Source organism: Sinocyclocheilus rhinocerous, unplaced genomic scaffold (genome assembly GCF_001515625.1).
Source record: "Sinocyclocheilus rhinocerous isolate Xijiao unplaced genomic scaffold, SAMN03320098_v1.1 scaffold1063, whole genome shotgun sequence".
NCBI classification, from domain to species: domain Eukaryota; kingdom Metazoa; phylum Chordata; class Actinopteri; order Cypriniformes; family Cyprinidae; genus Sinocyclocheilus; species Sinocyclocheilus rhinocerous.
In genome coordinates, this window is record NW_015625586.1 from 931716 (window position 1) to 951002 (window position 19287).

At 37.7% G+C, this 19287-nt stretch overlaps 1 protein-coding gene across 3 annotated transcripts; it reads left to right on the plus strand.

The window, feature by feature from the left end:
- Positions 1–5002: 5002 nt before the first annotated feature.
- Positions 5003–19020, plus strand: LOC107754673 (seizure protein 6 homolog). 3 transcript variants are annotated; one of them, XM_016571219.1, is made up of 19 exons: positions 5003–5505; positions 7528–7605; positions 7732–7860; positions 7967–8188; positions 8842–8978; positions 9195–9387; positions 10850–11035; positions 11153–11336; positions 11624–11787; positions 11892–12086; positions 13015–13153; positions 13247–13443; positions 13526–13720; positions 13865–14059; positions 15512–15703; positions 15789–15845; positions 15925–16042; positions 16413–16524; positions 17765–19020. In XM_016571219.1, exons 2-19 carry the CDS (start codon positions 7548–7550, stop codon positions 17792–17794), a joined length of 2703 nt encoding a protein of 900 aa, XP_016426705.1. In that variant the 5' UTR covers positions 5003–5505; positions 7528–7547; the 3' UTR covers positions 17795–19020. The 3 variants fall into 3 exon arrangements, with proteins under 3 accessions (XP_016426705.1, XP_016426720.1, XP_016426713.1); XM_016571234.1 differs by having other exon boundaries at positions 15789–15827; XM_016571227.1 differs by having other exon boundaries at positions 5003–5087.
- Positions 19021–19287: the final 267 nt, after the last annotated feature.

The window sequence follows — 19287 nt, forward strand, 5'->3', positions numbered from 1 at the left end:
TGAAATGTTTGCGTTCCGTAAAACGTTACAGTAAACAAAATTCCTGTTAAATTGGCCGGTTTTCACAGACAAGCCCTGCTAGCATGGAAATCGGTGTATAAGCACACTTTTCACCCCACAACTATTTCATATGGAATAACAAGGACATATTATTTAAAAAACAAATCTTTATTATATTATACTTGGTTCAATTAAGGTATTATTTTAGTAAGAGACAGTAAGTTAATTCCCATGCCGTAGCCATTTGTTGTCATATACTGAATTTCTCCAAAAATTCCAATTACCAATTAAACCAAGAGAATTTGCTATTGTTCTTGACACAATTCCAAAGAGTGTGATGTTCCTTTAAAACAAATCTGCATTTCAGAAGAAATCAGCATGGATAATCCTTGTGGAAGTATTTTCCTTCAAAATGTTGATATTTTAAAACAACACTGTAGCAATGAGATTATAAGGAATGCTCTTTGTTCTGTGTCCTTACCTGCAGCATGATTTTTTATTACCAAATAAGATTCCTTTTTATTTGGTAATATCTCTTTGGTTAAAACATGGAAACAGCCAAATAAGTTTTGTATCAATAACAAAATCAAGGAAGTGTCTTACAAAATCTACTTCATAGAATTTATCCTGCTAAGCATGTTTTGGAAAGATTTAAGCTTAATATTTCATATACCTGTGAATTTTGCGGTCAAGAAAAAGAAACTATTGTGCATCTTTTTTTTCATTGTATTTACTCAAGATTATTTTGGAAGGATTTGGAATTCTATTTTATTTTAGCAAAATACCATATACATAAGAAGAAGTGGGCTCAATGTAAACCAATTTTTTCACATTTTATAAAGGACTTTAAATTATAAGTAAATCTCTTGGAAAAAAATATGTAATGGTTTGAAAGTTTGAAATGTAATACTCTGAAAATATTGAAATTTATGTATTTTTTCCTTTCTTTTTCTCTTTTATTTTTTTCCTCTGGCAGTTAATGTTATTATGGTCATGTGAATATGTAATACCTCTTGTTCTTGTGGCATTTAATTAATAAAGCATAAAAAAAAATAAAAATTAAAACGTTACAGTAAAGTCATGTGCACATATTGTTGTTTATTGTGCTATTTATTTTTAGTTTGCGGCCACGAGTTAACTCATAAAATCATAATTTATAATCTAAATGCAATTTACAAGTCATAATACACAAAAATCATTAAGCTTCAAAAGACTTTGTAAAAACGAAGAAAACAAATGTGTTTCATATGTGTGTTGGTGAAACTCATTTTCAGTAGGCCTATAGATTGGTAAAAGAATTGTTCAATCCGATTCGTGCATCATACTGACCAGGGCAGCGTTTCCCAAAAGCTTCGTAAGCCTATGAAGATCGTAAAAACGATCGTACAACTGATCTTAATATTACGGTCTGTTTCCCAAAAGCATCGTAACTTAAGTAGCACTTGAAAATCATCGTAGATCTACGAGTGCTCTGGAGTAATCGTAAAGCCCTAAGTGCATCGTAAGAAGACAGATTTATGCGGTCACCTGCAGGACAATCGGCAGATTACACCTTTAACTTTAGTCAAGTGCAATGTGATTATAATATAAAGTGTATAATATACACTTTATTAGTCGGGGTTCCAGATCTTTGGGATCATCTGTTGTAACGGTAAGTGGTCTGTCGTTTATTATTGCTTCCACTTCGCACAGGAATGTATGCAAGCTCTCATCAGTAAGTGTTTGTTCTTTCAGCACAGATCTCAGGATTTTTCTAACAGACCTTATCTGTCTTTCCCACACTCCACCAAAATGAGAACCAGAGGGTGGGTTGAACATCCACTGTATTCCTTTTTGCAAGAGAGTGCTTTCAATTTTTGATTGGTTCCACTGATGAATGGCTTTGCGCAGTTCAACCTCAGCACCCATGAAATTAGTACCGTTGTCACTTCTCATGATTGACACCTGACCCCTCCTGCACACAAAGCGTCGGATGGCATTTAAACACGAGTCTGTGTCCAATGTATGTGCAACTTCAATATGCACAGCTCTTGTTGTCAGGCAGGTAAACAATACCCCATATCTTTTAACATTACTTCTACCTTGTCTGACCTCAAACGGTCCAAAGTAGTCAACCCCGACATTGGTGAAGGGTGGTTGATCTGGTATTATTCTGTCGAGTGGCAGCTCTGACATTTTCTGCTCTGCAGCCTTTGCTCTGATCTTTCTACATGTCACACATCTGGAGAGAAGCTTCCTAACAATGGAGTTTGCAGAAGGAAGCCAGAATTTTTGTCGCAACTTTGAAAGCATATAGTTCCTTCCGCAATGTCCAATTCTCTCATGAATGTCTCTTAAGATTAAAGTTGTGACATGTGAGTCTTTGGGTATAATGATGGGATGCTTTACATGCTCAGACATTGCAGATCTTCCAAGACGACCTCCAACTCTTAGCAATCCATCCTGAAGTGTTGGATCCATTTTAGAAAGGCAACTGTTCTTTTTCACAGATGGATTACCTTTTTGCAACATGGATATTTCTTCTTTGAATCTTTGACTTTGAGTAAACTTGATGATCTCATTTTCAGCCCTTGTTAAGTCCTGCATTGTTAGAGCTTTGCAGTTTTCCGCTGTGGAATTTGTTTTACATCTCCGAACTTTTCTGTTTTTGACTGTTATTTGATTGCTACGCTGTATAAGCATGTCTTTGAAACGAAGGATCCATGCCACGGCTCTCTTTAATTTGTACCAATTGGAGTAGTAATTTATCAATTTGTTCACAGCATCTGTGCCATCCACTGCACACACAAGATTTACTGAGGCTGAGTGTTTAACCTCACTGTCATCCACATTTGTTGATAGGTCATGATTTGTCTCAGGCCACTTGCCTTCTGGTTCTTTGAGAAAAGAAGGACCATTGATCCAGCTCACATTTTTCATGAACCTTTCACAAGTAAGTCCCCTGGATGCACAATCAGCAGGGTTCATTGAGGTATTGACGTACCTCCACTGTTGTGGTCTAGTTGATTCTCATATAATGGCAATTCTGTTGGCAACAAACGTTTTGAAACGAAGACCTTCATTGTCAATATATCTCAAAACAGTGGTGCTGTCAGTCTAGAATACAGATTCATGCAATTCTAGTTCCAGTTCATCTTTCAGCATCTTGTCTGTTTTAACAGCAACAACTGCAGCAGTCAACTCCATACGTGGAATGGTGATCTGCTTCAATGGAGCCACACGAGACTTCCCCATCATGAAGGCACAATGTGCTAGTCCATCAGCATTTAACAGTCTGAGGTATGAAACAACTCCATATCCCACCTCGCTAGCGTCTGAGAAGTGATGTAGTTGCGCGGAAGTGGACACTCCAAAGTCAACTGGTTTTATACACCTTGGTACACTGAAATCAGCCAACTGAATTAGCCCGCGTAACCAGGAAATCCACTTTTCTGCACTCTGTTCTGGAATATCATCATCCCATGCAAGTTTTTCTCTGCACAACTGTTGCATTAGAATCTTTGATGGCAATATTACAGGTGCGAGAAAGCCCAGGGGGTCATAGATGGAGCTTGTGACTGACAGGATTCCTCTTGTTCACAGGTTTTTCTTTCAAATTGATCTTGAATTTGAACACATCTGAATTGACACACCATAACACCCCTAATGCTCTCTCTGCAGGAAGTGCATCTTTGCTCAAATCCAAGTCTCTGACATCTGCAATTCTTTCACTTTCCGGAATAGAGGCCAACAATGCACGACTGTTGCTTGCCCATTTTGTAAGACGAAATCCTCCACTTGCACAAAGTTTTGTGAGATCATTGTGCAAGGCAACTGCTTGAGCAGAGCTTGAAACAGACTTTAAACAGTCGTCTACATAAAAGTTCTTGAGAACTGTATTGACTGCTTCAACTGATGACTTGCTCCGATTGTCTTCTGCTGTTTTCCTAAGGGCAAAATTAGCTACACTTGGAGATGACTTAGCTCCAAAGATATGGACAAACCATCTTGTACTCATCCAAGTTCTGATTTACATCTCCATCTGGCCACCATAGGAAGTGGAGCATGTCACTGTCTTTTTCAGGAACTCTCACCTGGTAGTACATAGCTTCAATATCTGCAATCATGGCAACTGACTCTTGTCTGAAGCGAGTGAGCACTCCATTGAGTGAATTTGTCATGTCTGGACCCTGTAGGAGCTCACTATTTAAAGACATTCCTTGGAAACTGGCAGCACAGTCAAACACCACTCTCAGTTTCTTCTTCTGAGGATGGTATACCCCGTGGTGAGGTATATACCAAACTTGACCATCTTGACGACTTAAGTGTGATGTAGTCACCTTGACTGCGTAACCTTTGCTTAGCATGTCAGTCATGAAGTTTGTGTACTCTTCATGAAAGGAGCGATTTTTCTGAAATTTCTTCTTGATATTTAGAGCTCGCTGGACAGCAGCATTTCGATTGTTAGGCATTTGGACAACTGTTTTCTTGATAGGAAGGTCAATGTAATAATGACCATCGGAAAACTGCACTGAATCAGACACAGATTAGACTTTCCATCCTCTGACTTTATTTCAGGCCATTTGAATGTCTTTTGCATTAAGGCTGTTGCAATTTTCAGTTCATTTCCAAACTTCTCGTGCAAGAGTCTCATTGCTTCTGCATAACCATGATCATCTGGCATATGCTGACAACTTTTTACAAGGTCTCTAGGCTCACCTCTAGTATACTGCTCCAGGAAAAGTGAGCATGAAGACCACAAGTGTGTGTACAACTTTTCATTGCCTGATGGGACACACTTATAGTGTTGTAACAAACAAATTGTTTACAGAGTTTTTTTTTTTTAAATTATTTTCAATACTTTGCATTTTAAAATCAACTTCTAAAATTAAAAAAAAAAATTTTTTTTTATTAATGCTCAAAAATCAACTTCTAAATGTCTGTTCAGTGGTCCCTATAGATGACACAATTTAATTAAGTGATAGAAAGCAGTTGCAAATGTTGTACAAAAATAAATAGTCTCATTTATGAGTCGGTTCATTAAAAAGATTCGACTCACAAAAACGATTCGGACATCACTCATTGACATTCAACACGCCAACCATACGGTAGGAACTGCCATCTATGCCTGCTCAACGCTCACCTGCTAGCCTGCCATAGGCCTAAACGGACAAAAATAAACGAATTAAGAAAAAATACAAGAAGAACGGACGCAAACTGATTTTTTCCTTGGAACGAAAACGTAATTGTCTTCTCCGTGAGTTCGAATGGAACACTCGTATTTGACAAAAACTGGGCCGGGAGCGTTCCAATGATTATTTAAAATCCGATTGACGCGCAGCGCCAGTTGTGGTATTTTGGAGGGGGGTGGAGGAGCGAGAGACGGAGGATCGCGCAAGAAACGCAGCAGCGAGAGCGGTGCTAGAGAAAAACACACACACGAAATATTCCAATAATCACCAGGACAAGGAAAGAAACCCAGAGGATTCAATTTGACGAATAGAAAAGAGAAACTGCGTATTGCGGGTGCGTAAATGTTTTGTTTCCCTCTGACAGACTGGTGTTTTGGCGAGCTTGTTACCTTGCGCGACATCCACCTGCATAAAGATGCAACGGATGCGTTCATGAAATCATTGTAAACCATTCATATTAATCCAATATTGCTTTACTTCAAAAGAATTGCAGGTTTATTCAGTCTAGACGGCTTGCTAATGCGTTCTGGGGGGGAAATGGGCGTCTTGCGTCATAGGCAGGGATAAGAGCAGATGTTTTTGAAGCAGATGAGAAGAGCGTCTGAATAAATTATCTGAACGCTCTGCCCGCAGTGTCAGCAACATCATCTGCTCGCATATTCTGTCGTGGTTACCATTAGTGTGGGTATTATAAATTAATGTCGAGCCTCAATATGTTTTCATCTTCCTCTTGTTCATTTGTATTATGAACCATTTTTTTTGTCAGCATCGGCGTGTGCGGTAAATACTAAATGAGGCTTGTGGTGGTGACTGGGCCACTAGCAGACCAGACCTGCTCTCTTCTACCTGTCTCTCGTGTTAGCGGTGACATCATGGATCACTGAACGTGGACACGTCAGGGGCCATATGTCTCGTGCGCTGTCAGGCCTCGAGGGCCATGGCGGGGCCATAAGATTTGATATACGACAAAAGACCCAATGACTTCAGGGAATATTTTACGAGATGACGCATTTCTGCAGTTTATTATTTTCCTTTCGAACTTCGGAATTAAGAAACTGCAATGTTTTTGGCCGCATATCATCAGTAATTGTTTTAAATTGCAATGATAAAAACCTAATTCACCAAACTAACTCATATGTGACCCTGGACCACAAAATCAGTCATAAGTAGCACAAGGTACATTTTGTAGCAATAGCCAACAATACATTGTATGGGTCAAAAGTATCGAATGTTCTCTTATGACAAAAATCATTAGGATATTAAGCAAAGATCACGTTCCATGAAGATATTTTGTAAATTTCCTACTGTAAATATATCAAAACTTATTTTTTGATTAGTAATATGCATTGCTAAAAACTTCATTTGGACAACTTGATTTTTTTTGCACCCTCAGATTCCAGATTTTCAAATAATTGCATCTCAGCCAAATAGCGTCCTATCCTAACAAACCATACATCAATGGAAAGCTTATTTATTCAGCTTTCAGATGATGTATAAATCTCAGTTTCAATAAGTAGACCCTTATGACTGGTTTTGTGGTCCAGAGTCATATTTAACTAACACTTTAGCTTTAAGGACTTAATCAATTTTTTTCTTTCTAGCATCCCTGTATTTTCCTATTTGTTGAAATAGGAAGTTTAGGCGGGTTATATCGAAGTACTCCATGCTAATAAGCTGCATAAACCATATTTTTGTACTTAGCAGTGTGTTTTAGGTATTGTAGAAGGACGTTCTCATTCTAGAGAGCTTTCGATTGGACAGAATTTGCCAGTATCTGATGACTTACACTGATGTTGAAAAGTTTGGGGTTGGAAAGATTTTTAAAATGTTTTTGAAAGTCTCTTATGCTCATCAAAGCTGCATTATTACTGTAAAAACCGTGATAATGTGACACATTACTAAAATTTTTAATAAAATACTGTTATATAGTTGACTACATTGTAAAATGTAATTTATTCCTGTGATGATTTTCAGCATCATTACTCCAGTCTTCAGTGTCACATGATCCTTCAAACACTCTAATATGCTGATTTGATGACATTTTTAAGTATTATTTGATGAACAGAAAGTTCAATAACACAGACCTTACTTGAGATAGAAATCTTTTGTAAAATTATAAGTCACCAATATTTTTGATACATTTTCACAGTATGACAAAGACTAGTTTTATAATGTATATTATGGATCTATATCAATTTTTAGGAGCATACGTTTTTCACAAAAACTGTCGTTTTTATTTCATGGATTCTTTAAGATCATAAGCTTTGACTTACTATCTCCCTGAACTTTAATCTTTTCCTTTTTATCCTTCTTTCCCTCTTACTACTTCTTTTTTCTCTTGTTTGCTTGCACCCAGGCTGTCCTCTCATATTTAAAATGGTGTCCACAGTTTTTGCTGTGACACTGTCTGTCACACTGCTGCACCTGGCTTCAGGTAACGTGTGCTTTTGTATGTTTAACTATTGACGCGAGGTGAATGCACATAATATATGTAGATCACTTTACAATGAACCTACTTAGAGGAAAGAAACTAAGTTTGACAGTTCAAGGGTCTTTTTAGGTGCATTTTTAGGGACGTCAGATCCTGAGGCTCCTCCCACCGTGACCTCCAGTCCCCAGCCCTTGGGAGAACGCATCCATGCTGCGCTTCTGAGTAAGGAGTACCTGGGCCGCACCCCTGGTAGCAGAGGTCAGTCCTTTATAACGAGCACACTTCAAACTGCATACTTTTAATAATAAACCAGTTCTATGTCACCACTATTTACCATAATCTAAATCTGGGATTTAACTCACAGGTACAACTACTAACCCGACCCAAGCCATCCCGTCCATCAGAGAATCAGATCCCGCCTCCACAGTGATATCACCAGGAATCCTCACCACCGCAGTGACCTCATCGGCTGCACCTCAAGCAGGCCAATCAGGTTTTGGGAGTGCCGTGACATCACCACCAGCTGAGGAAGAGACCACAACCACTCTAATCACTACAACAACAATAACAACAGTGCACACACCAGGTAGCTCTACCTATGAAGCTCTAAACGCCACAGATGTCCCTCAGTGGGTCTCAGACCATTAAAATAATTTCTAAATAATATTTTATGGTTGCCAGGACATGTTTCCTTACACTACGGTCACTTTTTCTAAACTCTTCACACTCCTAACCAACTTTCAGCTTGGCCAACTTGGCATAGCAGTAAATTTTACATCCAAAATGCACCAAAACTCTTCATACTGTACATGTTCATACTGTACAAGTGTCACTAATAAAACAATGACCTAAAACACTAATAACCGGTATACAGTGTTTTCTTTTGTAAATGTTTTTACAAAACAAGAATGACAGCTCTCTTTTTAGAATTCACTGCAGTATGTTACATGGCCATGTTTGCATTACAGTACAAAAAATGTCCTATTGTCTCCTTTTGTACTGTATAGATGGTAATGAAACTGAAAGACTAACACTTGCTAGGTGTTCAGCTATATATAATTGTTTTGATAGTACTTAATCTTTAAGATTTGGAATATATTTTGAAGTGGTATTACTGCAGAAATGTATAAAGTGTTATCTTGAAAATTTTGAAAACATGCTAATTGTAAACATGCAAATATATATATATTTAAATGAATTTTTTAAGTTGTCTTTAAAACTTTTAAACTGTCTTTCCAGTTCAGTGCAATGCCAGTCTGTCAGGAATGGAGGGAATAGTCGAGTCCCCTGATCCACTCTCCTCCTCATCTCCCTTTTCTCCGCTGGAGTGCACCTACAGCATCACCGTTTATCTTGGATATGGTGTTGAAATACAGGTGTGATGGCTTCACCGTTACCACGGTTTCCATTATAACCTCAGATATCCTCTCTCTATGTCACCATGGTTACTGGCTGTTAACATAGCTAATGCATCTTGTTGGCATTTGCGTGGGTGATGTCACTCTAATGAGTTCTGAAATTTTTGCCTTTGATGCAATCTCGGACAACGACGACATTAACTGCTGTTATCGTACCACCTGTCTGTTTTAAAGGTGAAGAAAGTAAACTTGTCCAAGGAGGAGTCACTTACCATTCTGGAGTTGGGTGGGACAGCGCCTGAGCTTTTGGCCAATGAGACGCTAATGAGCGAAGGTCAGGTGATTCGTAGCTCAACCAACCAAGTGCAGATCCACTATAAGAGCCTGAAGAAAGCCAATCACGGTGTTTTCAGCTTTCACTATCAAGGTATTTTGCTTGTAACAATGATTGAGACTACCGTTCAAAAGTTTGGGGTTGTAAGATTTTTTTTTTATTATTTAAAAAAATCTCTTATGCTCACCAAGGCTGCATTTATTTGATAAAAAATACATTAAAGCAGTAATGTTGTGAAATATTATTGCAATTTACAATAACTGTTATATGAATATTCAGTAGTCGTCAGTGTCACATGATCCTTCAGAACACGTTTTTCATTATTATCGATGTCGAAAACAGTTGTACTGCTTAAAGGTGACATATCAGGAAAATCTGACTTCTTCCGTGTTTAAGTGCTATAATCGGGTCCCTGGTGCATCTACCAACTCAGAACAGCCCAGTAAATTTTTTGGTAATCCTTTCTCTGCAAGCTTGTGAAAAAACGAGCCGTTCAGATTTCACTCCCCCCGTGACGTAGAAAGAGGATCTTAGTATAATATCACCACTCCTTAATCTGCACGTTTCCACCCACAGCATGTTTTCGCAAACGACAACGGTGTACCAGTTCTAACACCATGGCAAAAGTTTGAGCAAAGCATGCTAACTGTTCTGTCTTTGACTGCACTGATGAGCAAAGAACATTATTTAGAGTCCCAGCCTCAGAGGAGACAAGAGAGCAGTGCATTTATTGATTTATTTACTGTATATTATACTGCACACAGATCTAATATAGCTAAACATGCAATTTCTTTCCCAGCTGTTTACCTTCACATAACCGACTGTTTTTGTAACTCGTGTGTTTTTAACATAAACTTGAATGTATTCGACAGTTTAAGCATAATAAGACATGAAAGAGAGCTTAGTTTAGTTCTCACATGCTGTGTGACAGCCGCTTTCTGTGAGTGTGCTCCGGATGTGTGCGCTCAGAAAACTTAGAATTAGAATTGTAAACTGATATGGTTGAAAACGCATGATTTCAGCGCAATAGGCATGATAATCAAAACCAAACATCGTATCTCGTATCTGAGGTTTGAACTGTAAAGGCACAGTCCTATTATGCAAAAGGGGGCGGGGAGCAGCAGCTCATTTGCATTTAAAGAAACATGCACGAAAACAGCGTATTTCTGCTTCCACTAAAAATAGGCATTTCCAAAATGATATAATAAATCATCTGTGGGGTATTTTGAGCTGAAACTTCACAGACACATACTGGGAACACCTGAGATTTATATTACATCTTGTAAAAGGGGCATAATTTTCAGGATTCTTTGATGAATAGAAAGTTTGAAAGAACAGTATTTATTTAGATTAGAAATCTTTTAACATTATAAATGTCTTTACTGTCACTTTTGATACATTTAATGCATCCTTGACGAATAAAAGTATTAATTTCTTAATTAATAACTTACTGACCCCAAAACATTTGAACTGTACTGTAAGCGAAATGTAATTTGTGTGTTTTGACATGACAGGAATAACAGAGTTTTCTTGTTCTTTTAAAAACCCATCCCAGCGTTCCTCCTGTCCTGCTCGTTTCCTCTCTCCCCTGAGAGTGGTGGAGTGACTGTCACTGATATTCATCCTGGAGGTCAGGCTCACTTCCATTGTGATCCTGGATTTGAGGTCAGAGGTCATGAGGTTGCAACCTGTTTGAATTCCACCCGACCCAAATGGAGCTCCCCAGAACCCCAGTGTGTGGGTGGGTTACGTTTTTCGTTCAGTTAGTTTGTTGTTTTTTAGTATCTACAGTTGCTTGAAGACATTTCTGTTTATTGCCATGTGTATAAGCATTTACGTGTGTTTTTGTATATTAAAGCTGTATCTTGTGGAGGGTGGATTAGAAATGCTACTGTTGGACGCATCCTGTCTCCAACCCTCCCCTCTGCAAGTAACCATAGCAGCGGTAGCAACCTGAGCTGCCATTGGCTGCTGGAAGCCAAGGAAGGCCACAGGCTCCACCTTCATTTTGAGAGGGTGGCTCTTGATGAAGACAATGACAAGTGAGAGTTCATGTCTTCACTGATCTTGTGTATTAAGTTACTTAATTTGTATCTTATTTTTGATTATTTATTTTTGTACTTATTTTTCTCTACACTCATGTAGTTGCAATACTATATGTATTTAGAAAAAGTACAAGCTATACAGAAGTTTTCTGTTTATGAATGAACACCAAATGAGATCATCTTCTTCTTCCAGTACAACCTACCATGATCTCAGTCCTTCCTGGATAATTTTTAATGTCACACTTTTCTTAATGTTCTTTTTTGTTCCCTCATCCCTGTCGTAGGCTGATTGTGCGCAGTGGCAATAGCTCTACAGCTCCGCTCCTCTTCGACTCTGATCTGGATGACATTCCAGAACGAGGCTTTGTGAGCGAGGGAATGTTTCTGTATGTGGAGCTCACGGCTGATTCCTCCTCCATCCCACTGCTGCTGGCTCTCCGCTATGAAGGTAAGACAACATGTTACACAATTAACAAAACATATTTCATTACTCTAACCATATATCACTATAAACAAACAAAAAAAATAACAACCTTCCTCTTCCTCTTTCAGCCTTTGATGGGGAACACTGTTATGAACCTTACCTGCCTCATGGGAATTTCAGCAGCAGCGACATCACCTTCCCACTGGGTACTGTAGTAACCTTCTCATGCTCTCCTGGTTTCGTCATGGAGCAAGGCTCAGGAGTTATGGAGTGTGTTGACCCCAATGACCCTCACTGGAATGAGAGTGAACCTGTCTGCAGAGGTATGACATCACATATTTACAATATTTGTACACTACCATTCATGAATTTGGGGTCAGTAAGATACTTCTATTCAGCAAGGACATGTTCCTGTGGCTCGGTGGTAGAGCATTGCGTTAGCAGCGCAAAAGGTCGTGGGTTCGATTCCCAGGGAACACACATACTGGTAAAAAATGTATAGCCTGAATGCACTGTAAGTCGCTTTGGATAAAAGCATCTGCTAAATGCATAAATTATTAAATTAAATTAAGGACACATTAAATTGATCAAAAGTGACAGTAAAGACTTATACATTGTTACAAAAATATTTCAAACGAATGCTGTACTTTATCAAAGAATGCTGAAAAATGTATCACAGTTTCCATAAAATATCAAACAGCACAACTGTTTTCAACATGGGTAGTAATAAGAAATATTTGTTCAGACTCAAATCATCATATTAGACTGATTTCTGAAGGATCATGTGACACTGAAGACTGGAGTAATGATGCTGAAAATTCTTTGGCGTCACAGGAAAAAATTACATTTTAAAAATATATATTAAATTAGAAAACAATTATTTAAAATGTAATGTTATGTCATAGTATTACTGTTTGAACCCTGGAGGACAAAACATTGAAAAATCTTACTGACTTCAAATGTCTGAATGGTGGTGTTATGTCATCCATTCACAAACTGCACAACTATCTACTGATCTTTATTAGAACTGTCAATTTACTCTATTAATTTAGTGCAAATTATAAAGAAAATATCCTTGTATCCTTGTAATGCTAAAGTGGTTTAAAGTTGATTAAAAAATCTTTCATTAAGTAAATTTCAAAACAATTTTCAAATTGTACCTACTAGGGTTTCAAGGAACTTACTCATATAATCAGTCTGGCCTAATAATGTGAAAGCTTTTTTAATAATTCCTTCTCTTTCTTCTCTCAGCTTTGTGTGGCGGGGAGCTCACGGACCCGGTGGGAACTGTGTTGTCACCTGACTGGCCACAGAGCTACTCGAAGGGGCAGGACTGTGTGTGGCAAATACATGTCAGCGAGGACAAGCGCATCGAACTGGACATACAAATGTAAGTATATCTATTTGATTGTAACAGTTTGTGTTTAATTCGGTTTTTGGTTTAATTAAATTTTTTAATCTATTTTCCTATCTTTTGTTGCAGTTTGAACATCCGCCATAACGACATTCTCACGCTATTTGATGGCCATGATCTAACGTCACATGTGATTGGACAGTACCTGGGCTCAAGAGAAAGGTTCAGGGTTGTATCAGGAGGTTCAGAGGTCACCATTCAGTTTCAGAGCGATCCTGATGACTCCACATTTATACTGAGCCAAGGCTTCCTCATTCACTACAGAGGTACATGTCAAAGGGGTTGTCCTTTTTCTGTATCTTTTGTGCTGTAGCTTACAGTGATGCCACTTCCTTTCATTCCTTGCAGAGGTGGAACCAAATGACACATGCCCTGCCCTTCCGCAAATTGAGTTTGGCTGGAGCAGCTCCTCCCACCCGTCTCTGGTGAGAGGCAGTGTGTTAACCTATCAATGCCAGCCTGGCTATGACATTGTTGGCTCTGACATCATCACCTGTCAGTGGGATCTCTCCTGGAGCAACAACCCGCCGACCTGTGTGAAAAGTGAGCCGAGTTATGTTTATCATTGGAGCACAATGATGTATTTAATGGTTCCCTTTGGTTAGTAGACTCATCATTTACTGGTTTGATTATTTGATTAAGACTGAACACACTCTCTTTTTCCTCCTGGCTTTGATGTCCCTCTAGTCCAGCAGTGCCCTGATCCAGGAGAAGTGGTCAATGGAGCACGCTCAGTACATCCGGAGTCCGGTTTTGCTGTGGGAACAGTGGTACGCTTCACATGTAACCAGGGTTATCAGCTGGAAGGCCCAAACCAGATCTCCTGCCATGGGAGAGACACCGGCATGCCCAAATGGAGTGACCGCAGCCCAAAGTGTGTCTGTGAGTATATGCTATTTATATTTGTGCACATGATGAGGTATGTGAGGGATTGTGTATGGTGGGAGAAAAGTTGAACCCCCCACCACCTTAATTCTGTATGGATTTAATTCAGAAGTTTTTTTTTATTTTGATTAATATTAAAAATTAGGGCTATCAAAATGAATGCATTCATACATACATATGATTAAATAAATTGAATAAAAGACAAACAACAACAACAATAATAATTGAAATATAAAATTTAAGATTTTAATCAATTGAGATTTTAATGCGACAGTGTTAAATTACTAAATCATACACTACTTTCAAAAGTTTGGGGTCAGTAAGATTTTTTAAAATTAATACTTTTATTAAGCATGGATGATCAAAAGTGTCAGTAAAGACATACAATGTAACTAAAAATTTTAGATTTCAGATAAATGCTGTAAAAAAATCACAAATATATTAATCAGCACAAGTTTTCAACATTGATAATTTTAAAAAATGTTTCTTGAGCAGCAAATCAGCATATTAGAATGATTTCTGAAGGATCATGTGACACTGAAGACTTGAGTAACGATGCTGAAAATTCAGCTTTGCATCACAGAAATAAATTGTAACTGTAAAATGTATGAAAAAGTTATACATAACTGTATTGTAGATCAGAAAAAATGCAGGATGGTAAACTAGAGAGACTTCAAAAACTTTAAATCTTACAGACCCCGAACTTGTGAATTCTAGTATATGCAGGATAAAACATTGCAGATACAGCTAAATATTTTGTCCCAAGTAGGGCTGGGCGATATAGCTAAAAAAATGATCAACGATATAATGTTTCATATCGTTCGGTATCGATAATTATTGACATTTTTTATAACCTTTTTTTAAACCAAGAGCAATAGAATTTTTTTTTTTTAAATTTAACCACTGTATTTTTAAATTAACCCAATTTATTGAGACAAACAACAAATATTTTTTTAACTTTGCATGGCTTTCTATACATCTCTTGTGTGAGAGACGCAAGTGCAGCAGTCATTTGTCCGTCTAAAAAATGTTGAACGATTCACGCTGAATGTGTGAATGGCTTGGTTTCGGTTTTTTCTATTTTAACCCATTCAAGATCTTCTCCGCATTAAGCTTCTATATTTCTCATATACATTCAAATGCAAATGTTTATTTTAAATTCGACTAATATTCATTCTTTATTCACAATCTCCTCATCACAGGCAGGCACAGCACTCAATTCAGCATGTGTTCGTGTTTGTGTGTGCTGTCTGCGTCACTCATAGCACGTGCCTATATCGTGCACTATATCAAACATTTTTTATATCGTTATCGAAGAAGGTGTACTGTCGATAAATATCGATACCGTTTTATCGCCCAGGCCTAGTCCCAAGTACCAGATTTCTGTCTAATGTACTAACCTCTATGCCACCAATCAACCATATTGCCCTCTATTTTTCTGCTAAACAGTAAAATATGATCCATGCCCAAACCCTGGCGTGCCTGACAATGGCTACCAGACTCTGTACAAGCACAGTTACCAGGCAGGTGAGACACTGCGCTTCTTCTGCTATGAGGGCTATGAGCTCATTGGGGAAGTCATCATCAACTGTGTCCCAGGACACCCCTCTCAGTGGAACAGCCCACCACCCTTCTGTAAAGGTATGTGAATGTGAACTAGTCTAATACACAGAGTTGGCATTTCTGTCTGAAGAGTTTGAAAACGTCATGCTTTATTTATTTGCAGTGGCCTATGAAGGGCTACTGGACGATCATAAACTGGAGGGTAACGTTGGTTATCATTGTTAAGTACTATTCATATTGGTTTGATAATTTGGCCCACTATGTCACATAATGATGTTATTAATCTCCACTCTTTGCAGTTTCTCAGTCATTAGAGGCCTCTCATCAAATGCTGAGCGAGAACATTGCATTGGCTATTATCCTGCCAATCATTCTGGTCATCCTTCTGATTGGTGGAATCTACATGTACTATACCAAGTAAGTTTGGCATGCTTGTGTTTCTGAATGCTTTTGTTTTGTGTTAAAGTTAACATGAAATCAAAATTGGCCCTATTATTATAAAATATGTACTTTACAATGCGAATGCTCCTGGTCTTATTTTGTATAATTTACTATTGCACATTATTTCAGAGAAAAGGTCGTTGTTGGTGGCTCTTGGGCTGGAAATTTGAAATGAAATGAAATAAATAAATAAATAAACAACATTCTACCATTTCCTAACCCATTTCCCTATGGATAAAATCAAACCTTCCTTGCATTCCTTGCATCAAAACCTTCTTCACAGCTGTTCCTTATTTAGCTCTTCTGCACTAACACCTCGTCCATCGTCTCTTCCTGTCCCTCTCAGTGTGTGTAGGTGGCAGTGGAAACCGTTGTTCTGGAAGTCTCTCTCTCACACCCACTCCTACAGTCCCATAACGGTGGAGTCTGACTTTAACAACCCTCTCTATGAGGCAGGGGTAAGATGCTCACAACCTAGTGGAATTTGTACTTATAAACTGTTAGAATGTGTAACTGAACACCAAGAAATCCAAGGCATTGATTTTCTCTTTAGGGAATCATAGTCTGTTTGCTATCTTCGATCTTGCAGACCTTCCAGCACAGATATTCCCTGATCTTATTTTATGTGTAGAAATATATAGATGCACTACCATTCAAAAGTTTGGGTTTAATGTTTTTGAAAGAAGTCTCTTAGGCCACGGTCACACTAGACTTTTCGTTCCATTGACTTCCATTCATATGCATGCGAATGTATCAGACCGGAAACGCAAGCCCGTGCGAAGATATTTTGCTGTGTTCCAAAGTTCAAACTTGGTGAACTCTGGCCTGCGAATTCGCATCACGTGACCCCGTGTGACCAACGACAGATCGATACGTCACAGCATGACCTCATATCTGAATTAAAACAACATACATTTAAAACTGCAGCGCTGCAGGAAAGTGGAGTAGATTGTATGTTTTTACATTTTAGATGTATTATAATTTGTTACGTGTTGAATTTAAGTTTTTAAAAAGACGCCGTACAGCGTGACGTCACATCACGACCATTGGAGAAATTGTTTTGCATGCTCAAAGTCTAGTGTGACCGCGGCTTTATGCTCACCAAGGTTGCAGTTATTTGATCAAAAATACAGTAAAACCAGAAATATTGCAAAAATATTATTACAATTTTAAATAATTATTTTTCATTGTAATATATTTTCCAAAGCATCATTACTTCAGTCTTCAGTGTCACATGAACCTTCAGAAATCGTTCTAATATACTGATGTGTGGCTCAAGAAACATTTATTATTATTATTATCAGTGTTGAAAACAGGTCTGCAGCTTAATTTTTTTTGTCAAAATCCTGCTTTTTTCAGGATTATTTTATGAATAGAAAGCTCAGTCATAAATGTCTTTACTGTCACTTTTAATCAATTTAATGCATCTTTGCTAAAAGTATTAATTTCTGTTTTCTTTTTTAAAGCAATGAAATCATATACTGACCCCAGACTTTTAAACAGGAGTGCAGATGCTGCTGTATCATCATATACATTTTATAAAAAGTGGTGTTTTCTATCGTTTTGTTGTATGTAATGTCAATTTATCTGTATTATATTAATTATAATTTTTACAAAAAATAAACAATGCTGCTTGGCTTTAGATGACGATTTTCTGTCGTATTTGCTAGTGACGTTTGTTTCCCTCTCTGATTGTAGGACACCCGAGAGTATGAGGTGTCCATCTGAGACAGAAGTCTTCAAATGAATCCAAATTTTGGGTGACTGAAAAGGAGAAGAAAAGAAAGGATACTGTTATTTTTCTCTCTCTCTCTGCAAGACATTCATTTGTTTTACTCAATTAATGACAACACATGAATCCCACTCTGCACAGTCTCTCTCTCCTCCCTCTCGGTCGATTCACTGATGTATGTACGTACCAAGTGCGTTTGCTTGTGAGTTGATGCAGGTGCCTGTGTAGTATGTTAGCGCATGTTTACATGTGTGTATGTTATTGGCTGTATATGTACATCAGAGTAATGAAATACTGGAAGTAACAAAAAAATAGTTGTATGTACATACGGTGAGTATGATTTCCACAGTCAGGCATGTTTTATAACAGAAGGTCTGGTGCCTTAAGGACTGTAAAGTGAGGGAGTGAAAGAAAGAACGAGAAATTGAATGGGGAGAGAAAGAGAGAGAGAGAGAGAAAGAAAGAGACTTTGACAAAGATAAGTACACATACGTATATAATCTGAAAAATTAAAATTATACTCTGTTCCCATGTTTGTATACAGACACATGGCCACACATTCACACATACATATACATGATGACAAGAACATATTGAATGTAAATATTTTGATTGAATATTGAGTATACAAGCGGATTCAGTGCCAAAATACATCCCATAATGTGACGTCACTTCACGTTTCACTGGTTGCCATAGTATTTCTCACATTATTATGTAATAATGAGGACAATGCCAGCATTTCATATTGTTCTTTGCTGTTTCTTAAGAATCTATTTCTGCTTGATGTTGAATGACCATGTTTCAGAGGAGCGGAATGTCCTCTCGCTTACGGCACGCAACGATTGTATATTTTACCGCTTCAGCTTAGGATTCATGATCAATTATACTTACTGTCATTGTTATCAGAGTTGATGTTGTTGCATATGCACTATGTTGAGGAAAATATATACAGAAAAAAACTGCTTGCTGTGATGCAGTAATCGAACTGAAATGCTTTTTATAAATTGCATTTTTTAATTAATTTATTTATTTATCTCATGGTTTCTTGTTAATATGCAGTGAGTTTCGTCTTTTCCACTGTGCCATAACCAGAGCCCATGTTGTGGAGGGCTTTGTTGCATTGTAGTATTACTTGATTGTTATTTATTTATCAACATAATATACTTGTCATGAAGACATTTGTTTGCTGAGATTTAAGATTAAATAAAAGTCTCTGTTGGATGGTGAATGTGTCTTTCATAAATGACATCTTTATGGATAATACATACTGGTATTTTCTTTGCTATTAGCAAAATAGCATATATAGATCGATAGATAGATAGATATACACAAGCTATAAACATACACACATTTATGTGCTTGTGTGTGTATACACAATCACACGGTACATTAATTTACGTTTTTCACGTTCCCAAGACAGAACAAAAAATGTTTAAAAAATTTAAACTAAATTTTGTGTCACAGAAGAAAACGTTGACCTTATAAAACT